A 21,645-nucleotide genomic window follows, 5' to 3' on the forward strand; every position below is an offset into this window, starting at 1 on the left:
TTTTCTTTTTTTTTTTTTTTTTTTTTTGAGATGGAGTCTTGCTCTGTCTCCCAGGCTGGAGTGCAGTGGCCGGATCTCAGCTCACTGCAAGCTCCGCCTCCCGGGTTTACGCCATTCTCCTGCCTCAGCCTCCCGAGTAGCTGGGACTACAGGTGCCCACCACCTCACCCAGCTAGTTTTTTGTGTGTTTTAGTAGAGACGGGGTTTCACCGTGTTAGCCAGGATGGTCTCGATCTCCTGACCTCGTGATCCGCCTGTCTCGGCCTCCCAAAGTGCTGGGATTACAGGCTTGAGCCACCGTGCCCGGCCTCAAATTTTCTATTAGTTTACAGAGTTGATCAATTACATTTTTATAGGCTATCATATTGAAAAGTAACAAAGGGCAGACAATGATTAAATACATTTCATAAAATATTTAGTCCTTCTATCCAAATAAAACCTAATATCTCTTTTCAAGTTTAATAATATGTTTGAAAGCAGTTTTGTCATATTAAGTAGAAGTAACATACCATACAGGATTAAGAAATGTTTTTATAATTAAGAACACTCAATTTTATTGAATGAATAGTTTATGTATTGGACATCAAAAATGTAACATTTCTGGGAACTTATTTTCTAGGAAAAATTTTGCAGATGTAAATATTTCTCTGATAGAAATCTCAGAAATTTTAGGACATTGTTCAGTTATTTTTACTTAATTCTGATACACATCTAATATCCAAAGTGAGATACTAGAGAAAATATCAATCATTATTTAAGAGAAAATATGCAAAGGAGAAATGGGAAATGATTAATACACTGAACATCATATTCATTCAGTCAATGAATATTATCAAATGTCTTCTATGTGCCAGGCACTGGGGGAAAGCAACTGTGAAGAAGACAGATATGTTCCTCAGCATCAAAGTGGAATATAGGAATAATGGCCAAAGAACAAAATTACAATTGTGATAATTGTTATAAAAAGGTAAAAGGAGAAACTGAATTCAAAGGAAGAAGTCCACTGTAATAAGGTGCTTTTTTCTCCTGAAACTATGAAATACTATGCAGGCCTGGATGCAAAGGAGAGAATGGTACACTCAAGTAACGAAAGAAATCCAGAATTGCTGGAGGGAAAAAATCAAAAGAAAGAATAGTGAAAAATGCTAGTGGGACTTTAAACTGTGGCTAGACAATCACACAGGATCGCAAAAGCCATATAAAAGTAAATCCAGTGGGCTCTTTATTTCTGAGGGTTCTGTATCCATACATTCAACCAATGAGGATAGAAAATATTTGGAAAAATTTTAAAAGCAAAAACACAACAATAAAAATAATAAAAATTTAAAATACAGTATGACAACTATACAATATTTACATTGCATCAGCAATCTAGAAATGATTGAAATTATACAGGAGGATGTGCATAGGTTACATGGAAATACTATACCATTTTATATAAGGGACTCAGGCACCTGCAGATTTTGGTATCCATTGGTGTCAGGAATAGAGGAGAGGTACTAGAACCACTACCCAAAGGATAACAAGGAACCACTGTAGTGTAAAGACATTAAAGGCCATCAAAGGCCAGTCATGGTGGCTCACACCTGTAATCCCACCACTTCAGGTGGCCGAACCGAGTGGATCCCCTGAGGTCAGGAGTTAGAGAACAGCCTGACCAATATGGCGAAACCTCGTCTCTACTAAAAATACAAAAATTAGCTACGCGTAGTGGCACATGCCTGTAATATAAGCTACTCGGGAGGCTGAGGCAGGAGAATGGCTTGAACCCGGGAGTCAGAGGCTGCAGTGAGCCAAGATGGCGCCACTGCACTCCAGCCTGCGCGATGGATCGAGACTCTGTTTAAAAAAACAAAACAAAACAAAACAAAACAAAACAAAACAAAACAAAAAAGGAGCACGGTGACACATGGCTGTAATTCCAGCAGTTGGGGAGGCCGAGGAAGGTGGATCAAGAAAGAGGTCAGGAGTTAGAGACCAGCCCGACCAACGTAGTGAAACCCTGTTTCTACTAAAAATACAAAATTAGCCGGTCGTGGTGGTGCATGCCTGTAATCTCAGTTACTAGGGAGGCTGAGGCAGGAGAATCGCTTGAACCCCAGGAGAGGGAGGTTGCAGTGAGCCGAGAGCATGCCACTGAACTCCATCCTGGGCAACAAGAGCAAAACTCTGTCTCAAAAAAAAAAAAAAAAAAAAAAAGTCATTGAAGGGTTTTTAAGAAAAATATGACCATTTGATTTGCATATTTAAAGATCACTATCACTGGGTGACTGATGGGCAGAAGAGGAGTAGCAGTGGTTCACAAAAATTTATTGTGAGCTTCTTTTTTTTTTTTTTTTTTTTTTTATTGTGAGCTTCTTGTGTGTCCCATACATTACAAAGAATTTTAAATTAATTATCTATGTAACTCACCTTAAAATCCTTTAAGGCAGATACTATTTTATCCCGAACTCATAGAAGAAGAAACTAAGGCTAAATAAGTTTTGACAAACAGGAATTTTGAAACCTAAAAGTCAGACTTCAGAGCCCATACTTAATTACAATTAAGAAGATGAATTGGAAGCCTATTACAGAAATTCTGGCTAAGAGAATTGTGGCTTACACTATATGGGGTGTGTAGTGGGGTTGGAAAGAAGTGGAAAGATTCAAGAGATATTACACTCATTCTGGTGCTAGAGCAGAGGGAGGGAAGAGGAAGGAGATGGCTGTCCTTAGGTTTGAGCATTTGGGTAGAAGCTGCTTCCTTTAAGAAATACTTAGCAGAGGAGTACACAAATTTTATGTTTGAACACATTGCCTGAGAAACTTCCAAAGGAAAATGCCAAAGAGGCTGTTGGCTATATGGGTTGGGAATACAACAGTACAGTCTGGGACACAGAGATAAATGTAAAACTCTTCAGCAAATGCATAGGGTTTGAAGATACAGAAGAGGAAGAAATTTCTTTCTTTTTTTTTTTTTTTTTTGAGACGGAGTTTTGCTCTGTCGCCCAGGCTGGAGTGCAGTGGCCGGATCTCAGCTCACTGCAAGCTCCGCCTCCCGGGTTTATGCCATTCTCCTGCCTCAGCCTCCTGAGTAGCTGGGACTACAGGTGCCTGCCACCTCGCTCAGCTAGTTGTTTGTATTTTTTAGGAGAAACGGGGTTTCACCATGTTAGCCAGGATGGTCTCGATCTCCTGACCTCATGATCCGCCCGTCTCGGCCTCCCAAAGTGCTGGGATTACAGGCTTGAGCCACCGCGCCCGGCCCGAGGATGAAATTTCTATGACCACAATTTTCTTTCTCCTTTTTTTTTTTTTTTTTTTTTTTGAGATGGAGTCTCACTCTGTCTTCCAGGCTGGAGTGCAGTGGTATGATCTCGGCTCACTGCAACCTCTGCCTCCCGGGTTTAAGCAATTCTCCTGCCTCAGCCTCTCGAGTAGCTGGGACTACAGGCACCCGCCACCATGACTGGCTAATTTTTGTATTTTTAATAGAGACGGGGTTTCACCATATTGGTAAGGCGGGTCTCAAACTCCTGACCTCAGGTGATCCGCCTGCCTCGGGCTCCCAATGTGCTGGGATTACAAGCATGAGCCACGGCGCCCCGCTACAATTTTCAAATGTAGTGTGTTGAAGACTCACTTAAAGAACTTGTTAAAAATGCACATCCATGATCTCATCTCCCTCAAATACTAAGTATTCCTACTCTGCATGTTTCCAGGAAAAGGAAGGCAAGCAATTCTTACGCAGTTGGTTAATTAATCTTTGAACAAATGAGGTAAAGAGAGAATGAGATAAAAAGAGGCAGTAGGACAGGGCCTGATGAACTCTAAAATGGTAAGTGTATGAGGAATACTCAGCAAAATATATGGAAAAAAGAGCATCCAGAATGATAGGAAGAACAGAGATGAGAATTGTGTCAAGAAATTTGAGCCAAGAGAGTGTATTTATAGGAGGAAGTTGGCAATAGTGTCAAATGCTGACATCTTAGCAGCATTTCTGAGCCAACTGTCTTCCTGGCCCTGAGGATCCCAAAAAGAACATGATACACCCACAGTTATGGGGGGGATCCAACTGCATCATATTAGGCACTATTTTTTTATGTTGTATACATTTTATTTTACTTAAAACTTACATAGACTTATGTTTGCTTACACTTGTAATATAGCAATTACTATCTGTATTATTTATAGGTAAAAATGAGGTTTATTGAGATTATATGTCTGGGTCGATATTAGTGAAGGGTAGACTCATTTTTCAAGCTCAGTTCTGCCTGATTCCAGTGGCAATGCTCTTTTCAGCTATTATCGCATTGCCTTTTACTGTTGTGTCACAGCACGTACCAGATGTTGAGGAAACATAAAGGAGGAACACATTACTCAGAAAGGTGGAGACAGAAGTGTCAGGGAAGGTTGCACATCAACTGAGCCTTGAATGAGAAGAAATTGGCCAATCCATACGAGAGTGGGAAGGGGTTCCAGCAAAACAGAACGAGCAGGCAGTGCTGGAAAGAGAGAGCATCAACTTCAGGGAACTTTTGAAGCACAAGCTTCATGTAAGGGAAACAGGAGATCTGAGGGGGAATGAGTAAAGGTAGGAACTTTTATCTTAAAGAGGAATAATCTAAGTATTTCGAACATGGGACTCTCCAGGGTGGGTTTGTATAGAAAATTTATGGCAACAGTGTGAAGGATGAATTTGAGGAAAAGGAAGAGAGTAATCGCAGGCAGACCAAGTGAGAGCCTGGTCAGTGATTGAAAATAGAGAAAAAGACCGGGCGCAGTGGCTCACGCCTGTAATCCCAGCACTTTGGGAGGCCAAGGCAGGTGTATCACCTGAGGTCAGGAGTTTGAGACCAACCTGGCAAACATGGTAAAACCTCGTCCCTACTAAAAATACAAAAATTAGCCAGGTGTGGTGGTGAGCCCCTGTAATTCCAGCTACTTGAGAGGCTGAGGCAGGAGAATCCCTTGTACTTGGTAGGTGGAGGTTGCAGTGAGCCAAGATCATACCACTGTACTCTAGCCTGGGTGACAGAGCAAGACCCTATCTCAAAAAAAAAAAAAAAAAAAAAAAAGAAAGAAAGAAAGAAAGAAAAAAGAAAAAGAGAGGGAAAGAAAAAGGAGGCATGTCAGAGAGATGGGAAAGACACAAAGTAAAAAAAACTGGGTGGCTAGGTGGCTTGGATCAAGGGTGAGAGGGTGGTGACAGAGAGAGGCATATGGCATGAATACCAATTTTCTGACTTGGGCAATGGGACAGCTGGTAGGAAATGAATGGGAGGAAAGCAGATATGGAAACAAACACTGAGAGTTAAGTTCTGGAGTTTGAATTGCCTGCAGAACTTCCAGGATGATACATGGTAAACGTGGCTGGGTATATGGGTCTGGAACTTAAGAAGAAGTTAGGGCCTGAAATCAGAGTATGTATGCGACACTGATCCCCAAACTCATCTGACCACTGAACCCTTTATCCAAAGTTCTAGGAAAAGTTTATAATTCTCTCCTACTGGGAAAATTTGGAAGCTTTATCAGTGAGTCTTTTCTTGCCCATTTTTTTTCAAAAATGGAATAGTCACTGGAAAAAACAAGGAAGAAGACAGAGCAGGAGCTCCTACCTGAATAGTCTCCATAGTCTATTATTTTACCAGAGATTTTTATCCATTCGCTTGAAAACAGATGGAAATGTCATTCAGAAGGATAGATTTTATCTAGTTAATACAAAAAACATTTTATGATTCATCCTGTTTTTTTTTTTTTTTCCTCTACTTTTCATATGTTTGTGAATCTCATTGCCAATGACTTGGTTTTTCCTCAGGTTGGTTTTTTTGAAACGGAGTCTCGTTCTGTCACCCAGGCTGGAGTGCAATGGTGCAATCTCAGTTCACTGGGACCGCCGCCTCCCGGGTTAAAGCCATTCTCCTGCTTAGCCTCCTGAGTAGCTGGGACTACAGGCGCATGCTGCCCCGCCTGGGTTAAATTTTTGTACTAATTTTAGTAGAGATAGGGTTTCACTGTGTTTAGTAGAGATGGAGTTTCACCGTGCTTAGTAGAGACGGGGTTTCACTGTGTTGAGGGGTGTTGAAGACCACTGTGTTGCCCAGGCTGGTCTTGAACTCCTGAGCTCAGGCAATACGCCCGCATCGGCCTCCCAAAGTGTTAGGATTACAGGCGTGAGTCACCGTGCCCGGATGTGTTCTCAGTTTTGATGTGTAATTTGGATTAAAGAGAAAAAAGGGAAGAAATTATGATTGTACCATATTTTGTATTGTGATATTTTGAATAATCAAAACAATTTAGCTGTCATGTGAAGAATTCTGTCATCAAACAGGCAAAAATCAATCCACAAAGAATGATAAGGGCAATGTTTATTCTGTGAAGCAACAGGCTGCTAAAATATTGCTTTCATTTCTCTCTAATGGCAGCAATCCTACAGAAAAAAAAAATCACGTCAGTTATTCTTGGTGCGATGTAAGTATTTTTTTAGGGTCTTGGTGGGGGATAATATTGCACAATTTTTTTAAGTATACTTTTAAAAGGGAATTTCCATAACAACCCTGTAATTATTAAGTGGAAATGGCTTCATTGCTAGACAGGAAGGCCTATCCCAGCCAAAAAAAAAAAAAAAAAACTCAGTAGATTTCCGTTTGAAAATTACTCTTCAGAAACTAAAGTAGTGAAAATAAGATGATAAGTAAAAATTATTCTAGTTCATGCAGCTGGAGGCTTCTCCCCCTCATTTTTTAGCATGAATGCCACTTTCTTTTAGAAAGATAGATTGTACAAACCAGCTCTCCTTCTGTGATGCGCTTAGTATGGATGAAGATACAAAGGAAAGGTGAATGTTTATTACCCTTCAAACTTTCATTAAATTGTCATTAGGAGCATTTGCTCTTTTTTTTCTGTCACTAAATTTCTTCTGTTTCTGGGGAATTCATATAACTGTGCTCTCCCCACCCCCACCCGCCCCCCACCGCCCCGCTCCCAGTGACTCAGGATCATATTACAAAGCTTACAATTAAGACAATTTTAACAGACTCTGGTTGAATTTGAGGCTACTTAGTCATCAGAGCTCCTAGTATATTTGATTACCTCCTAAAAGGCCTACTTGGCAAGTGCATGTTGTCTAAACTGGGCTGGCACATTGAGGGGAAAAATAAAATAAAATAAAACCTGCTGGACTAATCTTAAAGAAAGGTCTCATATCAAGGAGTGTTGGTAAATCATGTAGGCCAAATTATTTTTTAATCTGTAAGAAAAAGACAAATGATAGAGCAGAAAAAAAAGTCTTTGGACTACAGTCATGACTGATAAAAGCATGATCCTCCCTTTGTGATTCTTTACATGAATGTGCAAGTCAAGGGGGTCAGTAATATAAAAACTCCTGAAAATTTGGCAAGGCTGTGTAGTAAACATTTTTGGGAAGACTGCCCAACCCATGTATCACCAACTGCCTTCTCTGAAAACTGCCCCACCCATAGCCATGCCTGAGACCTGATCATAGAACATGATCATTATCCTACTCTGCCTGTGGAGGATCAGGACTTATAGCTGACACAGCCTGATCCACAGTGACTTTTCCAGGCCAGGGGCTGGAATTGGGATCCAGCCCTGGCCACCAGCACTAGGAAAGTAATATACAGCAGAAAAGCTAGTCTGTAGAGAGAGAAGAGATATGGAGAGGTACAGAAACAAAAGACTATGAAATGGCTTCAACAACAGGATCAATAGTGGTTTAATTAGATGGACAAGGCTAGGATAGTTAAAAGTCCTTTTCTGTACATGTGAAAACCACTTTAGTTAAACATACAAAGGGAGATGTGGACTAGACATCTGAAACCAGGGGAGATGTCACGACTGAAGATAGAAATTTTAGACTCGGCCGGGCGCGGTGGCTCACGCCTGTAATCCCAGCACTTTGGGAGGCCGAGACGGGTGGATCACAAGGTCAGGAGATCGAGACCATCCTGGCTAACGCGGTGAAACCCCGTCTCTACTAAAAATACAAAAACATTAGCCAGGCGTGGTGGCAGGCGTCTGTAGTCTCAGCTACTCGGGAGGCTGAGGAGGGAGAATGGCGTTAATCCAGGAAGCGGAGTTTGCAGTGAGCTGAGATTGTGCCACTGCACTACAGCCCAGTTTGAGACCAGCTTGGGCAAAATAGCCAAACCCTATCTCTACAAAAATACAAAAATTAGCTAGACGTGGTGACTTGTACCTGTAGTTCCAGCTACTTGGAAGGCTGAGGTGGGAAGATTGGTTGTGCCTGGGAGGTGGAGGTTGCAGTGAACCGAGATTGTGCAACTGCACACTCCAGCCTAGGCAACAGAGAGAGACCCTGTTTCAAAGGAAAAAAAAAAAAAGAAGAAAGGAAGAAAAAAAGGGAGGGAGGGAGGGACGGAGAAAGGAAGGAAGGAAGGAAGGAAGGAAGGAAGGAGGGAAGGAAGGAAGGAAGGAAGGAAGGAAGGAAGGAAGGAAGGAAGGAAGGAAGGAAAGAAGGAAGGAAGGAAGGAAGGACAAGGAAAGAAAGAAGGAAGGAAGGGGCAAAAGAAAAACGTGGCTGGGCAAGATGGTTCATTCCTGTAATCCCAGCACTTTGGGAGGCCAAGGCAGGAGGATTGCTTAAGGCCAGGAGTTTCAGACCAGCATGGGCAATAAAAGCCTGTCTCCACAAACAGACAAAATATATTTACAAAAAAGATACATCCATCTATACACACACATATATTAGCTGGGTAGCCAGGGGTGGTGCTTATAGACCTAGTTACTTGGGAGGCTGAGGCAGGAGGATCACTTGAGCCCCAGAGTTTGAGTTTTCAGTGAGCTATGATTGTACCATTGCACTCCAGCCTGGGTGACAAAGCGAGACCCTGTATCAAAAAGAAAAAGAAGAAAGCAAACAAACAAAAGGGTAGGAGCAGGTTGTTTTACAACAGTTTTTTGTACTAAAATTGGTAGGTGTAGATTAGTCTAGGTATGAGATTCTAAAAAGAAATGTCATCATGAATGTTTTCTGAGAGTCACTTTGAAGAAGAATTAGGATATTGTTTGATGGATGATAATGAATGTCCATTCCAGAGAGGTGGTCTGAATGCAAAATGGAAGACTTTAAAGAGGTCTGCACAGCTGGAGCAAAAATGATCCCTAAATAATTTTATGAAATAAGGTTGCAAAGCAGTAAAAGAGGCAATGGTGATTCTGCCACGCGTATGTGGAAGAGAGCTTGTTGGGCCAGTGGAGAGAGGTGCTTACTTGTTCAGTAATATTTATCAGCACTTCCCCTACGCCATCTAAATAAAAACAACCTGCTTCCTAAATCAGCACTTCAAAGCAAGTCTTCTGGCCCCCTAGTTTGACCAGACTGGACTCCAAGCCCTACTTTATGCCAAGGCTGCTGTAATCAATGGGCCACATTTCTTAGCAGTTGCAATCTTGAGCTCTGGAGACTACCGGATCTTGCTAGAAGCTCTGTTCTCACCATTATTAACAGTGTGGCCATGTCTAGAGATTGAACACCTCTAAGCCTCTCTTCCCTCATTGGTGAAAAGAGGATTACAGAAGTGACTTCATAAAGTTATGCTGAGAATAAAATGAGAAAATGAGCATAGCATTTAGTACAGTGCATGTAATCACCATTCAGTAAAAAGCAATTATTTATTGTTATTTGAATTCAAAATGTGATATTACGTGAGATGCATTTGAGTCTGTAACAGGGTTTGAGGAGAACAGGAATACAATTAAAATCTCATGAAGATGATTGCTCCCAGACTGGAAGGCAGGGGACTTAGGTTGCCAACTGAAGCTCAGTGTCCAAATTCAGTTGTCCTTCCACTACACCACTTCTTTCCTCCAGCTGCCTGTGCACCAATGGTCATTTACTGACCATATATATATACACACACGCACACACACACGTGTGTGTGTGCGCGCATGTGCGGGCTATACATGGATGTGTGGGGTTTTGTTGTTTTGTTTTGTTTAAAAAAGAAAGAGTAGGTAGGTGTATGTGTGCCTGTGGTCCCAGCTACTGGGGAGGCTGAGGCAAGAGGATGGTTTGAAGCAAGGAGTTTGAGCCAGCCTGGGCAACATAGTGAGACCCTGTGTCTAAAATAAATAAATGAAACATAAAAAATAAATGAGGCCGGGTGCGGTGGCTCAAGCCTGTAATCCCAGCACTTTGGGAGGCCGAGATGGGCGGATCACGAGGTCAGGAGATCGAGACCATCCTGGCTAACACGGTGAAACCCCGTCTCTACTAAAAAATACAAAAAACTAGCCGTGCGAGGTGGTGGGCGCCTGTAGTCCCAGCTACTCGGGAGGCTGAGGCAGGAGAATGGCGTAAACCCGGGAGGCAGAGCTTGCAGTGAGCTGAGATCCAGCCACTGCATTCCAGCCTGGGCAACAGAGCCAGACTCTGTCTCAAAATAAATAAATAAATAAATAAATAAATAAATAGATCTTTTTCTAAATCAAAAAACATATTCCATTTTTTTCTCACTGTCATTGAAATTTTTTTGGTAATAAATGGATGTCTGAGCCTGTTTTAAATGACAGGGTCTGTTGTTCAAAGTCCCACTAGCACAGTGAGTCATTAAACTAACAGTTGTGAAGCTGCATTATAACACAGGGACAGTCACTCAGCCCAACACTTTACATTACAACAGGCAAGCCTCTGTGAGGCAGCTTTGAAATCCCAGAGCTGTGGTCAAAGTACGGACCTCCTGGAAGGACAAAGTGTTCTGTTTGTGTAGCACAAGGGTGTGGCTTTTGTAGCTAGTAAAATAATCTGAACACAAAGGCCTCCAGATCCTGCAGAGCACTCCGCAGTGAACTGACTCAGCGGAAAGCGGTGGGAAAGGAAGCTGGTTCTTAGATTTCAGAACCCTCCAAAGCTACACCCACCCCGCTTAGTTCTGACCCTGTGCAACAGGAAGGGGGTTTCATCAGCTAATGTGTGTGCACGCCCACGCAGACACATCCACTAGGCAGAAGACAGGATGAGAAACGCAGTGGGAAGGAACTCTAGTGGAGCCCAGTGCCGGCTCTTTGCAGCCTCTTACCAGACTCCTGCTTTTTCTTCCTTTCACTGATGCAAAACTTAGTTGCTCTCATGGACTGAGGGAGGGAAGCCCTCTGATGATGTGGAGCGACTTTTAGCAACTGCTCTGAAAGAGGCTGCAAAATCAAACATCCCCAGTTAGCATTGGGTGGATTGCTGAATATTGTGAAATAATCATAGAAGCTTCAATGGAAGATGTTCACTGGAGATCTGTGTGTTGGAAGCAAAATATTGGTATGTTACACATTTCATGCACACAGATTAATTGGACAGTTAAAATCTATCAAAGGCATCAATGGTAGGCTTTTTTTGTTTCTATTCACACACCCCTCCACTGACACCACCAGTTTAGGCTTCATCTCAATAACAGAATACATGTTTAGAAGCTTATATAATTTAAAACACTCTGATCCCTGAAAATTAAGAAAAAGGGGCCTGAATTTTTCATAATCAGTCCATATTGAATAGATTCCCCTCATAATTGCTCAATTTTAATTTCATCAGATCATTTTGCCTAAAGACAACTTAGGCACCATCACCCAGAGATGTTTAAACTTCTTGTGAAAAAGACTACATATCAATGATCTGTGGAACTTAAATTTTAAGGAAATACATATTCAGAAAAAAAAATCATTCACTAGGATAAATTTCAATATAGAAACACTATATTGATTTACCTTTCCTGAAGCTACTAAAAAGTCCAGTAACTTAAGAACACATTTTTAAAATGTTTTAATTCATTAAATTACACATAATACATTTCCCAAAAAGTTCAAAATATGCATGGACAGTTAGCAGAAGCTTTACTGTGAGATTTTTGCCAAAAAAAAATTTATAAAGTTAACCCTAAAGCAACCTAATATGTTGATAGTCTCCTGCAAATTCATATTCAATACATTATTGAATATTTTTATTTAAAGTTTTGAAAACGAAAGGTTAAAATACCTATAATTGGTAAAATATATGACTCCCTTCCCTTCACCAAGATTACTAAAGGTAATAGAGTGGGTTTTGTGTATGTGTTTGTGTGTGTGGTTTTTGTTGGACAGTGATTTATTTCACAGCTTTTCTTCCTGTAACTGGATTACATGACTCCTTTTTTATTCTAAATGTTCTGAAGGGCACAATTGGGAGCAGTAAAAGATAAACTGCACTGTCTATAATTATGCGATAATAGAACTCCAAGAAAGGTGAAGTTTCTTAAAAAATAAATGGAAGTTATAGAATATTTCAATCTACAATGTACTGTCCTTGAGAATGAATATTTGTCTTTGGAAGATGTGTATTCACCCAGACAGTGTGTACTGAATATGTAGTATACACTAGGCAGTGTTCTAGGTTCTAGGAATATAGTGGGGAGCAAGGCAGAAAACTTTCCTGCTCTCTTGGACCCTATAGCCCAGTGGAGGAAGACAAACATTAAACACATAAACAACCAGGTAAATGAGAAAATATCAAGTCATGGTAAATGCAAGGAGAAAATTACAACAATGTAATTTTACTTAGCAAATAAAAATACAGGAGACTGATTTATATGTGTGTATGTGGATATGGAAGGATGGATGGATGGATAGATAGCAAGTCCAGGAGAGAGAGAGATACATCAGGACACACTACCCCAAAATATGGCACTTTGACGTATTGAATATTTTAAGCTGAAGGAATTTGAGAAAATAGCATAAGCAGGAGGGTCTCTGTGAAGTTCTCCCTCCCTGCTCCCCTGAAGCAGGTCATAAAACCTAGGAAGCACGTTCTGACCTCCCCTTGAAGCAGTGCATAAGATCCTTATGTGAAAGGTGCTTCCCTATTCCTGAAGGAAGGGAATATTCTTATCTCCAAGGACACAGAGTCACAGAGAGTAATCTGAACAAAGAAGCCTTGGCAAGTTTCTCCCAGCTCATTACATGTAGCTCATATCCCCTTGGTTCTATCATATTTCTCCATGACTTTCCACTCTTCATCAAACCTACTGTGGAAAAACACTCAGGTTTAAAAGTGTTTATGGAGTTTTCATTTCCTTCTGAAGGTTCCCGTGTCGCATAAAACTGATATTAAATAAATGTGTATGCTTTTTGCTTGTTAGTCTTTCATTTGATACAGGGGTGTCAGGCACTGAACCTAAGATAAGTAGAGTAAAACTATTTATTCTCCCCTACAATACACATATACTCTTAATGCTGTTAGGACCATGGTTCCCAATCATGATACCATGAACCCACAGGATTGTTATAGAGTGTTTTTAAATTTGTAGGGGAACACAGAAATAGCAGTCAGACACTACACAAACTGCTACTACTAAATTTGGGCCTAACCACTTAATAAACGAATGAGGTATTCCTATTTTCCTAGAGTCACCATGAAAAAATTACTTAGATATTAAGTGTGGAATGAACTAGGAATATTTAAGAATCTTTGTGCTAGGAACATCTTTAATGGCTATGTGTGTACATAGGAATGGCTTTGTTGCATTGTTTTTAAATTAAATTGAAACCATATTAAAAATAAATACATTCAATCTGTTTTTCTTTCTTGAAAACACATTTTACAAACTTACTCTAAGCAAATCCTCAGCTAGATTTTCATATTTCAGTTTAGCATTTATATTTACTGCCATTGTGACTTGGAACATTTCATGTTACTTTTATTCCTCAAATTTGTGTATTTTAAAAGACCTATAATACTTATCATGATTGCAGATATTGTAACTTAAAAATACAATGACTTTAGATATTTGTTGGCAGAAATACAGAGTATGTTTCTTGATCTTTGTGTTACAAAAGTTTAAATGAATCAACTAATGTACAACTTATAATTTTATTTCTGCCACGTAATATTTATACCAGTAAAGTTTGCCAAATGATAAACATAATTTCAATAAGCTTATGAAATTGCTGAATTTCAAAATGAGAGCCTATGGTTGACATTTCATTTCACCTGCTGGGAGACAGACACAGTAGGTTTTCCACAGAAGATAAGAACATACTGGAAGATTACTATGAAAAATTTAAAAGAAAAGGTACCAATTCCATACCCTCTATCAGACTTTATTATAGTTTAAACTATACATTACCAAACATTTAAGAGTCAACAGAACTCAATTACTTGCCAAATCATTATACGATGTCATTAGCTAATAAATCTGAGGACAAAGTCTCCCTACATGTTACAGGATGTTTCTCCAGTGGTTTCGATAGTTTGCTAATTATCTACATTACACAAGAGTCAAGAGCATTACAGAGGCAGGTCTAGCCTGCTATGCTTTATTACTGCTATCATTACTGCTGTCGTTTTCTCAAGTACTTTCAGTAAATGCGTGTCAAATGACTAGTTTAGCTGGAAAATTAATCATTATTTTAAAATCATTTGTTATTGTGAGCCTTAATATTTCTATCACTAAATGCAAAACAATACTTATTACCTTTTTTCCTGAGACTCTGTGTAATAAGGGTAGTATTATAATTTGTTGACTATTATGCTTGATAGTATCATTGTGAAAACATGTTTCTTACTAATAACAATCCAGAAGGGAAACACTCAGAAGAGTATTTTCCTTTAACAACTTTGAAAACAAATTTTCAAAAGTTTTTATCTACTCACACGACATTTATCTTTTTTACCAGTTATGAGTGAAACCAACAGGAATAAAATGAAGGCCTTAAAAGAATGAACAAGGTGATTGTGCTTGACTCGGTGACTTACTGGTTTTAGAAGTAGCAGTGAAGAAACCATCAGATTCAAGGTAAGTAATGATGAGTAATTCTACCTACACTAAGATAGGAAGTCCAAGGTGATGACAGAGGCAGAATTTCTAGATATATAGAAATGAGCAGAAACCTAGAGACAGAGGGACTGCCAAGCTGCAGTCGTTCATGTGACTACTCAAACATTTTGAGTTTACGTGAATTGCCTATGAACTCTGTGAACTTCTAAGCCACAAGAAAAGTGTCGGCCAGGCCCGATGGCTCACGCCTATAATTCCAGCACTTTGGGAGGCCGAGGCAGGTGAATCACCTGAGGTCAGGAGTTCGAGACCAGCCTGGCCAACATGGCAAAAACCTGTCTCTACTAAAAATACAAAAATTAGCTGGGTGTGGTGGCTGTAATCCCAGCTACTTGGAAGACTGAGGCAGGAGAATTGATTGAACCCGGGAAACGGAGGTTGCAGTGAGCTGAGATTGCACCACTATGCTCCAGCCTGGGCAACAAGACGAAACTCCATCTCAAAAAAAAAAAAAAAAAAGTAAAGTGTCACTGTGCTGTGTCCAAGATATAATCATAATGAGCCCTTCATGCGAACTCCATCCTGTTACAACCAGCTTTCAATAGGCCTGAAATGCTTGTCAAGATATGACCCATTATCCATGTCCCATATCAAATATACACGGATGATTTCAGTAGTAATACTACTACTTAAAGAAATATTTTTATTTTTATTTTATTTTATTTTATTTTTGAGGCGGAGTCTCGCTCTGTCCCCGGGACTGGAGTGCAGTCGCCGGATCTCAGCTCACTGCAAGCTCCGCCTCCCGGGTTCACGCCATTCTCCTGCCTCAGCCTCCCAAGTAGCTGGGACTACAGACGCCCGCCACCTCGCCCGGCTAGTTTTTGTATTTTTAGTAGAGACAGGGTTTCACCATGTTAGCCAGGATGGTCTCGATCTTCTGACCTCGTGATCCGCCCGTCTCGGCCTCCCAAAGTGATGGGATTACAGGCTTGAGCCACTGCGCCCGGTCTAAGAAATATTTTTATATATAAAATATATAATTGGGGTAGTGGTATGCTTTAATATTTAAATAATTGTCCATTTCTATAAGGCATAGAGAAAGGTAGCCTTAGTGGATTTTGTATTACATGACTATTCTCTTTTTTATCATCTCAAAGCATATTTTTTCTTTCTAAATTGATTTTATTTGAAAATTGAACATATCAGGTTTTCGAAGGCCAGTACTGAGAAGGCATAATGGCTTCCTGAGTTAGAATCTGAGACTCAGTTATTACAACAGAGAATCTATCTCTCTTATGATTTGGGGTAGAAAACAAGTTGAGAATCAGTAATCTGGATTTATTCATTCTATTTGCACAATGTAATATTGGACCAATTTCTCCAAGTGCCTAACTTCCTTTCTTGGAAGTTATGGAGCAATAACTTTTAATTGGAGAGTGATAAAACCAACCCACATTCCACATTGTTGAGATGCTTAACTAATAAGCATGTTTTAAAGGCACTTACACAATGGAGAGCCCTTTAATCAAAAAAATAAAAATTGATTTGCCTACTAAGTCCTTTAACTGTACATAATGACACAATTTATTTGCATAAAAATTTTAGACTATTGGCAGTATTGGGTAATATAAAAAGATTTTTAATAGAGGCTTTAAAAGCCACCAAAAAATACAGTACTAAAATCATTATATGGTATTGATAAAATTCTGATCCATTGCAAAATCAGAGGTTATATGCAAAATATGCCAAAGGCTCCCAACCTGAGGGCTGGGAAAAACAGGACACCAGGCCTATAAGGAATAGTTGGGTTTCCTGTTGCTCAGTAACAACCCTGACCATGAAGAGAGATTTCACTGTGTCTAATTTTCTCTGGTCCTCTATAGCATGACTAGAGCAGAAGAAAAAGAGTTAAGCAAAAGCCAGAATTCAGAAGATCAACTAGAAATTAACCTTTAGTATGTGGATCATCACTCTTAATGAAGAGAAATCATTCTGTTGCTTATGCAAAATCTATTGGTCTCTTCTGTGTTATAGTGTAGCTCAGTTTCTTCCTGAAACTCTTTTTATTCCTCTACAATAACTCTTCTAGTATTATAAGGAATTATTAATATTTTTAACCTGTCTGCTTGTTTTATCATATCTGAACTCTGCAGACTTTGTCTCATTCATCTTCGTATGCCTAATGCTTGTTCCCATTAAGTATTATGAGTGAATATATAAAGACAAAATATTAGGATATATTTTCAAGATTTTTTTTTTTTTGACAGTCTTGCTGTGTTGCCAAGGCTGGAGTGCAGTGGCACAAATTTCGGCTCACAGCAGCCTCTGCCTCCTGGGTTCAAGCAATTCCCATGGCTCACCCTCCTGAATAGCTGAGATTACAGGCATGTGCCAACATGCTCGGCTAATTTTTGTATTTTTAGTAGAAACAGGGTTTTACCATGTTGGCCAGGCTAGTCTTGAGCTTCTGACCTCAAGTGATCTGCCCGCCTTGAGCATCCCAAAGTGCTAGGATTATAGGCTTGAGCCACCATGCCTGGCCTATTTTCAAGATCTTAAAAAATTAAGAATAAACTCGATTCCCAGAACCTTACTTCTATACACATAAAAAATGCAAAAATCTATCTTTAAATTTTAATTTAGATTTAAAAATGTGCTATTCTCTTTCTTTCTTCCTCCTCTTTCATTCCACCCTTTACTTTGTCCTTTACTTACTATTCATTGAAAAAGCAATTAGACAGGTAAAAAGGGGTAGGAAGTCAGTCTAGCAAGCTTGGTAGATTAACTACATATGGGGGGATTGAGCAATTAATATAGTAAGATAATGGAAGCCATTATCATCTTACTGTCAGAGAAGGAATATATGAATATTCCTTCATATATAAGGAAGAAACTATAATAAACTCTGTGGTGATAGGAAATATGAATTGGAGGTGTTGGTGTGTACTCATAAATAAGTATATGTGTGTATATATAAATATATAGGTATGTAGCTATACATACACACACATGCACACATAAGCATATGTGAGGGAGAGAAAAAGAGAGAGGGAAATAGAGCAATAGCGATATTCATGTATATAAATTATTTTTCCACTGAGGGAGACATAGAAGGAGCAGTATCCTTGTAGCATATCTAGTACCCAGATCTTGATTTCTAAATGCCACTCTGCTGAAAGAAACAGGGCTTCTTGGAGGAATGGCTGACCTCAGAACTGGGACAAGGAAAGAATAAATGAACTTAAATCATCTGATTGTGCCAGAAAGTAATGAAGTGCTGAAAGAATAATGAGAACATGTCAAAAGTACACAGAAGCCAACCTGGAAAAGAGCTGACTCCTACTGGTCAAATCTATTTTTATTTATTTATTTTTGTTTTTGTTTTTATATATACTTTGAGCATCAAAAGAAATGATGATAATACTGAATTATACAGCACATTGAATAAATAGGAATTCATGAGTCCTTAGTGTTATAGATAAAGAAGTGAGAAGTTTAATACCAAATAATGTAGAAGGAGTGAAAGCATTAGAAAATCAATATTTTTCAATCAATATAGCAATAATGAGGCAAGACATAGCAATGAATGCTAAAACTAATGGGTAAAAGTAGGTGGAGGAACAGAATTTTACAGTCTCAAAATTTCTCCCCACAAAGTAATTACTCATTCCAAAATGTATAAAAACATTGTACCTTTACAACAGAGAAGCCTCACAGAAGCCATCTCATTTAAATGATCAAATTTAACATCACTAGTAATGGGAAACATTGACACCATGTGCCACATGATAGGCTGCAAGGAAAGTAGCAAAGCATCACTTCTGTGAAATTTCATAAAAAAATGCATTACCTGGAAATAATTACGAGGAAACATTAGATAAACCCAAATTCAGGGACAGTTTCCAAAACAACTGACCTATAATTTTCAAATATGACATGGCCATGAAAGGAAGGAAGAAGAAACTGTTCCAATATGAGACAACCAGATACCACACTAATTCTGGATTGCATGCCTTTACCATAAAAGACATTATTAAAACAACTGGCCAACACTGGATGAGGTCTCTGCATGAAAGGTATTCACACCTTTTTTGTATGATTCTTTCAACTTTTCTCCAACTTTCAAATTGTTCCATAATTGAAAATGAAAAAAAAATGTTTAAAGTGCTAGTCCTTGACTCTGACTTGGATGATTGAATTATCCTAATAGTCAATTTCATATAAAAAATAACTTGATACATTTGTATAACCAAGTTCAAACATTGTGAACACACAGTAAGTGGTGACTCACAAAATGCCTCACCAGTGAATTATCAGTAATACTATTAGTAGTACTTAGCATTCATGTAGCACTCACACTGTTGTACATAATACGGCAGAGTAATGGCTCTCTCAAGGAGCTGCTTTTCTAAGAAACAAAAGCTAGAGTGTGTGTGTGTGTATTTGTGTGTGTGTGCATATATATATTTATGCATATATCCAAATACAATGTTTGCAAAGAAATGTAGAACTATAGGTCAGATGTCACAAAGACAGTTGACTCAGACTATTCCTCTCCCTTTTATTTTAGGTTTAAGGAGTCACAAATCCAGGTGTTCACACATTACTAAATTACTACTCTGTAGTTTGAAAGGAATGACAATGACATCCTGTCTGTGGTAATGGCTAATTTAGTATACACTGCACCTGTAAAATTCCAGGCCATCAACATTTCAGGAAGACTATGTAATCAAAGTGGTGAGACTTTATTACTTAGAATTATTGGTGACTTCAAGTACAGCACAAGCCCTCTCTCCACCTGACTTTCAATTACAACAGAGGGTCAGAAGAGTCCAATAAAGGCAGAACCTGAAGATGTCTGTGGCTGCCTGCTGCTCCTCCTGCAAATCAGATCTCCCTGAACATTCCTCTCTGTAGGCAAGAGGCAAAATTTTAGTTCTGCCTCCTGAAAAATCTCTTTGATCCTCTCATGTTTACTTAAGCCAATATCCACACTTCCCTCCTCCAACAGAGTTTTAACATTTGCTTATTCATTTCTATCAATTATTATACAGACCACAGACTGCCATATATAGAATTGGTATAGATACAAAAAATATCATATGGGGAGTGAGCATCACCTCATTCAGACTTCTAAAGAATTTCTGAAAATGACATTACTTGACAGAATATCAGAAATTTCATATGTGTTCTGTACAAACTTCATTATATTTGGGTACCTCAGACAAAATTTTATTGGTAATCTAATATAATAATATTGGATGATTACTAAGGGCAGGGCAAGATTCTAAATACTTAACATGTATTGATTCTTGTAATCCTCATAACAACTCTAAAAGGGTATATTGTTATCCCATTTAGTAGTTGAGAATAGCATGGCTCAGAGAGGCTAAATAACCTATCCAAAATTATATAGCTGATAAATAGCAAAACAAGCATTTTTACCCAAGCAGACTGGTTCCAGAACCCAAGTCTTAATAATATCACACTTTCTCTCTCTTTGAGAGCTCTTACATGTCATCCCATCACACTTTTAGTCTAACTTTTTCTATTCTACCCATCGGGTCTGAAATCACAGCATTTCAAATCTAAAAAATTAAAAATAATCACTCCAAGATACATAGGTGATTCATTATATTCCAAAATATGTTAGCTAGATAAAAATGATATCAAGAAGGCTGGGCACAGTGACTCATGCCTATAATCCCAGCATGTTGGGAGGCCGAGGTGGGAAGATTGCTTAAGTCCAGGAGCTTGAGACTAGCCTGGGCAACCGTGAGACCCTCGTCTCTACAAAAAATACAAAATTAGCCAGGCATGGTGGTGTGGGCCTGTAGTCCCAGCTACTCAGGAGGCTGAGGCAGAAGGATCGCCTCAGCCCGGGAGGTCAAGGCTGCAGTGAGTGGTGATCATGCCATTGCACTACAGCTTGGGTGACACAGCAAGACCCTGTCTCAAAACAAAACAAAATTAAAAATTAAAAAAAAATCACCTGCAAATCATATTAAGAATTTAAGGTATACCCGAAATGGAAATTGACAGTTTAATCTAATAAGTGTAAATGGCAGATACTGAGGCTTAGATTAATGGAAAGAGTATCAATAGCAATTTTATTCGAAACAAACAAACAAACAAAAAACATCAAAGGCTCTGCTTCTCCTCACTCCCAGTCTGTGTCCATGCTTGTAGGGATACATGTATCTTAGTCTCTGGAGAAATAAATGCTTCAAATACTCAATATTTCTAAAAACACTCAAAAATGATAATTATTGTAGTACCTAGTAAAGATTAAATCAAAGACTCTGCATACAACCACTATGAAAAACAGTTTGGATATTCCCCAAACTAAAAATAAGCTACCATATGATCTAGCAATCCCACTGCTGGGGATATCAGCATATTGAAGGAAATCAGTATATCGAAGGCGTATCTGCACTCCCATGTTTGTTGCTGCACTGTTCACAAGAGCAAAAATTTGGAAGCAATCTAAGTGTACATCAACAGATAAATGAATAAAGAAAACGTGTACATATACACAATGGAGTACTAGTCAGCTATAAAAAAGAATGAGATTGGCTGGGCGCAGTGGCTCATGCCTGTAATCCCAGGACTTTGGGAGGCCAAGGTGGGCAGATCACCTGAGGTCAGGAGTTCAAGACCAGCATGGCCAAGATAGTGAAACCCTGTCTCTACTAAAAACAAAAATTAGCCAGGCATGGTGGCAGGCACCTGTAATCCCAGCTACTCAGGAGGCTGAGGCAGGAGAATTGCTTGTACCTGGGAGGTGGAGGTTGCAGTGAGCTGAAATCATGCCATTGCACTCCAGCCTGGGTGATAATAGCAAAACTCTGTCTCAAAAAAAAAAAAAAAAAAAAAAAAAAAA

General features: G+C 39.2%; 1 protein-coding gene across 3 annotated transcripts in view; it reads right to left on the reverse strand.

Annotated features, from left to right (window-relative positions):
* Positions 1-21,645, reverse strand: part of ARL4A (ADP ribosylation factor like GTPase 4A) — a 73,801-nt gene that overhangs the window by 32,110 nt on the left and 20,046 nt on the right. For 2 of the 3 annotated variants that reach the window (XM_023225685.2, XM_023225683.2), the window contains exon 3: positions 11,040-11,154. In XM_023225685.2, coding sequence (XP_023081453.1) covers positions 11,040-11,154 — 115 coding nt within the window. Of the gene's footprint in view, positions 1-6,332; positions 6,410-11,039; positions 11,155-21,645 lie in introns of those variants that run through there. The other variant, XM_023225684.2, reaches the window with a different exon arrangement.

The sequence above is a fragment of the Piliocolobus tephrosceles genome, chromosome 8 (assembly GCF_002776525.5).
Source record: "Piliocolobus tephrosceles isolate RC106 chromosome 8, ASM277652v3, whole genome shotgun sequence".
NCBI classification, from domain to species: domain Eukaryota; kingdom Metazoa; phylum Chordata; class Mammalia; order Primates; family Cercopithecidae; genus Piliocolobus; species Piliocolobus tephrosceles.